General features: G+C 32.7%; 1 protein-coding gene across 1 annotated transcript; it reads left to right on the top strand.

Annotated features, from left to right (window-relative positions):
* Window positions 1-1,602: 1,602 nt before the first annotated feature.
* Window positions 1,603-2,857, top strand: LOC111634231 (meiotic recombination protein DMC1/LIM15 homolog). Its single transcript, XM_023378956.1, has one exon. It carries the CDS (start codon window positions 1,742-1,744, stop codon window positions 2,762-2,764), a length of 1,023 nt encoding a protein of 340 aa, XP_023234724.1. The 5' UTR covers window positions 1,603-1,741; the 3' UTR covers window positions 2,765-2,857.
* The last annotated feature ends 6,676 nt before the right edge of the window (window positions 2,858-9,533 follow it).

Consider the following 9,533-nt stretch of genomic DNA (forward strand, 5'->3'; position numbering starts at 1 on the left):
GTTGCACAATCGATTCCAGTGTACTATTTCTGACTTACCAACAATTAATCTATAATTAAGCGATTTATTTTTTAATTCAGATAATTAGCAAAAATCATCATTCGCATGACCACATACTGTAAACATTCATCGCTGTCTGTTGAACAGCTGTGACAGACCAAACAATAAATCACCAATTTGGCTACTGTTTCTATAAGTTGAATATTAAAACTTTTATGATTTAATTCACATACAATATTATTCATCTTTGAATTACAATTTATGCAATGAATATTGACATTTTTCAAACAGTTTAAAATTTGGGACAGCATATTAAAAAGCAAAACCATCCTGCCTAATTTCAGACATCTGGTCACTTTATTGGGGTGCAACTCATCACCTCTTCTCACTCGCTCACATCTGCATAGTCACACCTTTAGTGTAGGATTTATGTAATAGCACTATGCATAGCTAAATCTCTACATAAGTAACATTGCAGTAATTTACTAGGAGGGAATATCCTATATATAATAAATGTTAAATGAGGATTCTTTGAAGCAATTTTGCATAAATTAAATCTTTTAAATTTTTTAATATGAACAATTTACTTATAAATAAAAACGGGACAAACTCAGGACATTTTTCCAAGCCGGGATGGTCTCGGTTAATCCGGGACGTCTGGTCACTTTAGCTTTGTGTGTGAAAACTCACCAAAATGCCTGAATTGTTCACGATGTTTTGCATTTTTTCGATAACATTTTTCTCCATATTTACAGAGAGGTCTTTTGTCTACTTCCTTTCTGTTCTCCGTTTTATTTTCATCCTTCTTCGATTTATTCACTTTACGATTACGTTTTTCATCGTCATCAGATGATGATATTTCATGCAGCTTACTAGAATGACTTCGAACTGAATGGATTTTACTAGTATTTAACGATTCTCTCAGTTCATCAGAATCTATCGTTCTATCAGAGTCAGAATCGGACATGATAAAGATTAAATTTGTTATAATGTTACTTCCACTATTATAAAACACTACACGTTGTAAGACGAACAAAATTCAAATCGATCACTTGCGACCTCTATTTAAACATATAATTTATTAGGATTTACTTTGTTTAAAATGTTTATTAATTAAATTCATCTCAGCATAAAATTAATATTTGTATTTAAAGCATACTTTAGTTTAACTTAATATTTAAAATTATAACGATGACGTCTAATAAAGAAGCAGACGATCATAAGGAATCATTCGAGCAAGTAATGTAGGGAAAATTCCCGAAACTAGGGAATTTTAAAGAGTAAAAGAAAAATGGGGGAAAAAATATTATTTAAAACTCTAATAATATTTTATTAGAATTTTTATATTATTTTTATAATATTTCTAAGGAATTTTATACTCTAATAATATTTTTGATTCAGTATACTCACAAATTATGAAACAACGTTTAATGCGAGATTTTTATATATAAGAATAAAGAATCACATTACAGATCATTAATCTTTATATCAAAAAAAAAATAAAACAAACGAAAAAATATTTTCAGATTTAATTTTTTTCTTGCATTTCTAATATTAATGCAACCTGTAAAGATTGCGAGGACAAAATTGACATGTCGACATCGATGCTATGCAGTCTCCGATTAGTGGTCTAGGGAATTTTCTTCCTTAAAAGGGAATTGAGAGTTAACATCGGGGAAATTCAGGTTTGACAGTTTGACTGTTTTGATTCAGTTTAGACTAAATTGAAAGGAAGATCAAAATGAGTTACGTAGATCAAGTAGTGGAAGAAGATTTAACTCAAAACGACGAAGACGAATCGTTTTTTCAAGACGTGGACATTTTACAGAATCATGGAATAAATGTCGCCGATATCAAAAAGCTGAAATCTTCAGGCGTGTGTACAATTAAGGGTATACAGATGAATACAAAGAAGAGATTAACTTCAATTAAAGGATTATCGGAAGCTAAAGTGGAAAAAATAAAAGAAATTGCAAGTAAAATAGGTTCTTCGAATTTCTTAACAGCATTGCAAGTCAGCGAAAATCGAAAGCAAATTTATCGTGTAACCACCGGTAGTCAGGAGTTGGATAAACTTTTAGGAGGAGGAATCGAAAGTATGGCAATTACAGAAGCATTCGGAGAATTTCGAACTGGAAAAACTCAACTATCTCACACTCTATGTGTCACTTGCCAAATTCCAGGCAATAATTATCCAGGAGGAAAAGCGATTTTTATAGATACAGAAAATACTTTTCGCCCAGATCGTCTCCGTGATATAGCCGATCGCTTTAATTTGGATCACGAAGCCGTGTTGGAAAACATTCTCTACACTCGAGCTTTCACCAGCGAACATCAGTATGAAATTCTGGATCACGTGGCTGCAAAATTTCACGAAGAAGGCGGAATCTATCGTCTTCTGATTATAGACTCGATTATGGCACTTTTCCGCGTAGATTATAGTGGCAGAGGAGAATTAGCTGATCGACAACAAAAATTGGCCCAGATGTTATCGAAATTACAGAAAATTTCTGAAGAATATAACGTAGCGATTTTTATTACTAATCAAATGACTGCAGATCCAGGTGCGACTATGTCGTTTCAAGCAGATCCAAAGAAACCTATTGGAGGTCATATTTTGGCTCATGCTTCAACCACGAGAATCAGTTTGAGAAAAGGTAGAGGAGAATTGAGAATTGCTAAAATTTATGACAGCCCTGATATGCCTGAAAACGAAGCAACTTTTGCAATTACTTCAGGCGGAATTTCGGATGCTAAAGAATAATTTTTATAATGTTATTTCATAACATTATAAAAATTACACTCGTAAGTTTAGATATTTAATTCAAAATAATCACTTAATATTCTGTTATACTTTTAAATGTATTAATAATCGATTTTAAAACAATAGAACTGTTTCATTTGTAATTACAATTTTTGTGGTAGATTATTCTTTAAAAAAGTTCAACATTATCTAATCATTTTATGATTCTTTATGTAATATTGTGTGTAATAATTTACTATTTTCAGATGTTACGCCAGTAATTGGATAAATTAAAATTATAGACAGTTAATTTTCTGGTAAATTACGTATTTAATATTATTTAAGAACCTAGTTATTTAATAGAATTGCATCCATAAATACAGAAAAATCTCCGAAATTTTTTTTGCATTTCTCGATGTTTCATGGTGCCATCCATGAGTCTAAAAATGTAAAAATTTTGCGGTCATTTTTTTCCCGAGCCCCATACTTTCCCTCTGTTATACATAACAGCATAATTCGTAAAAAATAACTACTGTATACTGTAGATCATTATTTGAAGCTACTTTGCGGATGAACATTCCTGTTGAGATTTTTCTAGTTTAATTTTGTGATCTGCTGAGTTAAAAAACAGTTGTTGAGTTAAATTGCGTTAAATGAAAATTTTTTATCTTCGGCTTAATATTATCAACCGGTTTTATTATCAAAAGTCGCAAGTCCCAATTGACCATAATAAACGGATTCCATCCACTGTATAAAAATTTTACTGCTTTTATAATTACTGGAAAAAATACACAAACAACAACAGTACTATTGTTAATACAGAAAAAAATTAAATTTATCTGTTCGAACTTCAAAACGCTGTTTTTAAAAATTTTTACGATGGAAAATTTGGTTTATTGGACCATCCTCAATAGAATCGTCGTGTACAGTACGTGTCAATAAAAGATCTTTATTAATTACAGTCGACCCCCTATAACACTGTTGGTAATTCCGTTTTATATGAATTCCATGTTATACGAGTTATTTAGATTTTACAAATACGTGTGCTCGGCTGTGAACGGCACACGTATTTGTAAAATCTAAATAACTCGTATAACATGCAATTTGTATAAAACGGAATTACCAACAGTGTTATAGGGGGGGTCGACTGTATTCAAATATTTTTTTAATTTTTGAGTTAGCCCCTTTGGGTTTTTCTGGATCCACTATTGCTTTGACAGAATTGTGACGTTTGCAAGAATAAATGGTTGACATCAAGTCTTACGCATGAATAGGAACATTTGTCCGGAAGCCTGTGGGTGTGAAGTGAACCACGAAATTCGAATACAATAGCCTAATGTATGGTCATTAGAGAGGTTGCGGCCGACGTTTTCAACTCGAAAACGTGTACGTCGGACGTTCAGCGCTGCCTTCCTGTGAGTATAGAAGTTTGACAATGGTGTTTGGAATGTCGAGCATGATTCCACTGACTATCCAAACGCCATTGTCGAACTTCTATACTCACAGGAAGGCGGCGCTGAACGTCCGAAGTACACGTTTTCGCGTTGAAAACGTCGGCCGCAACCTCTCTATTATGGAGCGGAAGTAGGGATTAGGCTACGTCCTACGTGGCAACGACCAGCGACCGCGAGCGTGAACGCGCTTCCAAGCAGAGGGGGCAAACTGGTTCAAGCAAATGTGCTCGTCCGGAGTAACCGTGTTTAGCGTGTAGCGACCACCAGATAACGCTTCTACACGTACAGTAAAGTATGTGCAAGAAGCAGCTACCAAGTCAGTTTGATCGTCGCTTCCAGTGCTCGCGCTTCCAACGAAGAAAATGGCTGATTTTGTAGATGAATGAAAACAGAATGACAAATAAATTGTGTATATATGTTGTATGTACTTTAAGGGACGGCTGTATCAATGCAAGGGATGCTGATGGTTTAGCTTCGGCATGGAAGAAGTTCTTTGTAAAAGAAAAGTTAAAACACACAAATTCTTAGTTCATTCTGCCTTTATAATGTGATGCTTTTTGATATAAATATTTTAATGAATTTAGGTCAGAGAAATCCCCAAGTATTTTTCAGCGAGTGATCCGTTCGGATATGTCGGGCCCCGGCCCTCACCACCCGATTGCCCCATTGTGGACCTGGCCGAACCCGTAATGGGTCTACTATAAGAGGCCCTCCTAGTGCTAACAGGTTGGAAAGAGTTAAAAAAAAAACACAGTATCATTTTTTTCGGTTTCTTATTCTTGTTGAACAAGCGCTACTGGGCTTTTTATTTTTTATTTTATTTTTTAAACTCTTTCCGCCCTGCGAAAAGAAGCACTAAGAGGGCCTCTTTTCGCAAGTCCATTGTGGGTTCGGCCAGCTTATAAAGGGACAGCCGGATGGTGAGGGACGGGGCCGACATATCCGGACAGACCACTTCTCGAAAAATTCCTGGGGATTTATCGACCCGTCCGGACACGAACCATGGTCCCCCAGAGCGGTAGGTTGCCTCCTTGTACTCGGCCATACAGTCGTCAAGCGCTATTGGGCTATAGCGCTTCGTAGTGATGTGTTCCAGAAAGCAGTCTTGGTACTACTAGTAGTTGCAGCCTGTTTTGTATTCGTTAAAATATGTGTCAAGGTCTTCAAAAAGATATCGCTAGGTTGTAATTTCAGGCAATCATTTTGTGGAAATTATTGCTTTTTAGTCTCTCTTGTTGATGTGAGTTCTGCCGTTTTGAGCCCTGGTGACATTCCTCAGCTTTCCTTCAGAAAGGTCTCTTTTTTTTTAAAAGAGATTAGACTTTTGAAATAATTTCTTTTGGAATGCATAATGGATTTTTCAAGTCGCGGTGCATTTAAAGACAACTAGAGAAATAAAAATGTTTTATTAATATAAATGAATAAAAAAATACAATAAATGCGAATTAATATAAAAGCAAGTAACAGTGAAAGATCGGAACAAAATTACAGACTACTCAAGGCCGCGGGACAGGAAGTCAAAATCAGAATTGTTCCAACCAAATTGGGATTTAGGAATTTATAAGAGAAGTAAAACTTAAAAATATAGCAATTTTATAAATGTTCAAATCTGAGAAAAATTTGCAAGAAATCAGTTTATTACAAAATAATCAAGTAGTAATTTTTTTTGTTTTTGTCCAAATAATAATGCCATTTTATCATGTGTTATATTTTTCTTTCATTCTTCTGTTCACGTGTACTTCCAGTAAGAGCAACTACGATCATGCGTTTGGGAAGTCATTTGTTTGATTTTCTATCACTCAAAAAGATATATTCTATAAATAATATTCTTAACTTTCCAAAAAAACAGATAATAATAAAATATTTGTTACAATCGCATAATAATAGAATAGTATATATTTAGTTTTGTTTCTAACAGTTTACGATATCATTATTTTATTAAAACAGAATGTAAAAATTTTGCGGTCATTTTTTTCCCGAGCCCCATACTTTCCCTCTGTTATACATAACAGCATAATTCGTAAAAAATAACTACTGTATACTGTAGATCATTATTTGAAGCTACTTTGCGGATGAACATTCCTGTTGAGATTTTTCTAGTTTAATTTTGTGATCTGCTGAGTTAAAAAACAGTTGTTGAGTTAAATTGCGTTAAATGAAAATTTTTTATCTTCGGCTTAATATTATCAACCGGTTTTATTATCAAAAGTCGCAAGTCCCAATTGACCATAATAAACGGATTCCATCCACTGTATAAAAATTTTACTGCGTTTATAATTACTGGAAAAAATACACAAACAACAACAGTACTATTGTTAATACAGAAAAAAATTAAATTTATCTGTTCGAACTTCAAAACGCTGTTTTTAAAAATTTTTACGATGGAAAATTTGGTTTATTGGACCATCCTCAATAGAATCGTCGTGTACAGTACGTGTCAATAAAAGATCTTTATTAATTACAGTCGACCCCCTATAACACTGTTGGTAATTCCGTTTTATATGAATTCCATGTTATACGAGTTATTTAGATTTTACAAATACGTGTGCTCGGCTGTGAACGGCACACGTATTTGTAAAATCTAAATAACTCGTATAACATGCAATTTGTATAAAACGGAATTACCAACAGTGTTATAGGGGGGGTCGACTGTATTCAAATATTTTTTTAATTTTTGAGTTAGCCCCTTTGGGTTTTTCTGGATCCACTATTGCTTTGACAGAATTGTGACGTTTGCAAGAATAAATGGTTGACATCAAGTCTTACGCATGAATAGGAACATTTGTCCGGAAGCCTGTGGGTGTGAAGTGAACCACGAAATTCGAATACAATAGCCTAATGTATGGTCATTAGAGAGGTTGCGGCCGACGTTTTCAACTCGAAAACGTGTACGTCGGACGTTCAGCGCTGCCTTCCTGTGAGTATAGAAGTTTGACAATGGTGTTTGGAATGTCGAGCATGATTCCACTGACTATCCAAACGCCATTGTCGAACTTCTATACTCACAGGAAGGCGGCACTGAACGTCTGACGTACACGTTTTTACGTTGAAAACATTGGTCAAACCTTTCTAATATGTAAAAGGTGTCCTTGAACTTTATCTTTTTCACTTGTCAGGAATTTTGAGTTTTTGTTGAAGTACAAATCCATTGACTTACAAATATTAATTATTAATTCAGAAAGTATCGGTTAATAAAATTTTTAATACCTTTAATCTATTACTATAAAATATATCTTGTATTTGTCATCTATCTATAATTTATTTTAATCTATGATTGTGATATATTTTTAGATATATTATTTAAATATATATCCAAATTATTTATTTTATTTAAATAAAAATGAACAGAATACCTTAAAGTCTTGAAAAAAATAAGTGCTTTAAACTTAAGAAGTAATATTTTTATAATAAACATATATAATTTTAATTATAAAAATTACAGTTTGTTCTATTTATATGTTTAAAATGTATCATTTTGATTCCATAAGTTTGGTTTAGAAAATATGTAAAATTTATGTAATTTTAATTGAAATATAATAATAATTATGGTAACTTATTAATAGAGAACTGCTTGATTTTGCAAAAGAAAATGATGTTGAAATGAAGAAGATAGCAGAAAGGTTAGTTTATATAATTATGTTTTAATATTTTATTTAATTATAGAAGAATCTGCTTATTGTGATCATGGATATTATCATCAATTGTCTAATATTATCAAACTGACGTGGTCTAAAGCAATGTTTTTCAACCTGCGGGTCACAAAGCCTTACACGGGGGATCGCGGGTAAAAGAAAAAGACAAGTGTTTGTAGGTCCTACACAACAATAAAAAAAAACCTACAATTTCAGGTAGAAGGCTGTACCTGTTTATTTTACAGTATAATTGGTTTTTTAATTGATAATTAGGTCTCAACAGAAAGAAAATTAAATACAGTACGTAGTTTTTAAAATCACTGTTATAGTTTTAATATGGTCTTGGGGGGTTGCCAGAAGTTTCTAACTTGTAAAGGGGTCGCGTATTCAAGAAGGTTGAAAAACACTGGTCTAAAGCATAAAAGTTAAAGTACATTTATAGAATTTAATGCTATCAAGCTTATATATTGGCTTCTAGTTTGAGGACTTATCACATCTTTTGGGGAATGTTTTCAATTGGACACAGCGGGACATTTTTGGGCTATTCTATTGATATTTTATTAAATATGCATTTCGGACAGTTCTGTTCCTCTTCATTTTAAACTACGTACTTTTTGGGTTACGAGTTCTTTTACAGTTATATTATGTTTTTTTAAAAAGAAAAACTACAATAATAATATATCTATATATACAGATATGTTTTGTTACATTGTATAAAAATATACATTTTTGATGGGAATACGTCTTTAAATTTGCTTCCGTAGTGTTAGGCAATTCAGAAAACTGATGATAACAAAATCAGGGGATAGAGTTTGGCATTGCAGCTATGTATCTATCATCTACATCTAAAATTTAATTACACCACTCGATAGTTAAAGAATCAAACAATTCATTATGTTGAGTGGAGACTGTGACGCATCGCGCGTGGCAGAGGGGGAAGCGCTGCCATTTTGAGGTCGTTTCACCGCCTCACATACTTTCCGTTTAGTATACATTTTGACTCGAAGAAGCTATGATGCTCGTTTGAGTTTCAATTTACAGCTCTCATCAGTATTTATCGATTGCGTACACAAAATATAAGTGTGGAATAGTTATGGTGAATATATATGGTTTAAAGTTAAAAATTAAGAAAACTTAATACAATTGGAAAGGGCTTCTCAAGAGTAATCCAGTGATACCCATAAAACACCATATGATAGAGTGAAACGGTGCTGGAAACATAAAAATATTACCTATTAACGTACATGTATTCATGTAAAACACACGGTTGTGTCCTCCAACACAGCCACACCCCACAATTCTTTTTTTATTCATTTTTATTGGTTTTTTTTCTGGGATCATTTTTAAGGATATATTAAATCTATAAATATATTTTATAAAATATTACAAAATTGACTACAGTTTATTAAGAATAAAAAAAAAATCTTTTAAATTACTCACTTTCTATAATGGAATTTTTAATCTCAAAAAGCCTATTAGAGAACAGAAACCAAATTGAATACAGAACTCAAATTGAATTTTTAAATGCCTGAGGTTCAGGTATGTATTATACCATACACAGAGAATGTATATTATAAAGAAAGAAAAATGTTATGTAATTAATAAAAGAATATTTTGATTAATAAACTTGAGAGTATACATGTAGTGATTTTCTATAGTTCAAACCATACTCTCCATGCCATTGATAGATTGTCTGATTCTCTG

The sequence above is a fragment of the Centruroides sculpturatus genome, unplaced genomic scaffold (genome assembly GCF_000671375.1).
Source record: "Centruroides sculpturatus isolate CEXI.00-Female unplaced genomic scaffold, Cexi_2.0 scaffold361, whole genome shotgun sequence".
Classification (NCBI taxonomy): domain Eukaryota; kingdom Metazoa; phylum Arthropoda; class Arachnida; order Scorpiones; family Buthidae; genus Centruroides; species Centruroides sculpturatus.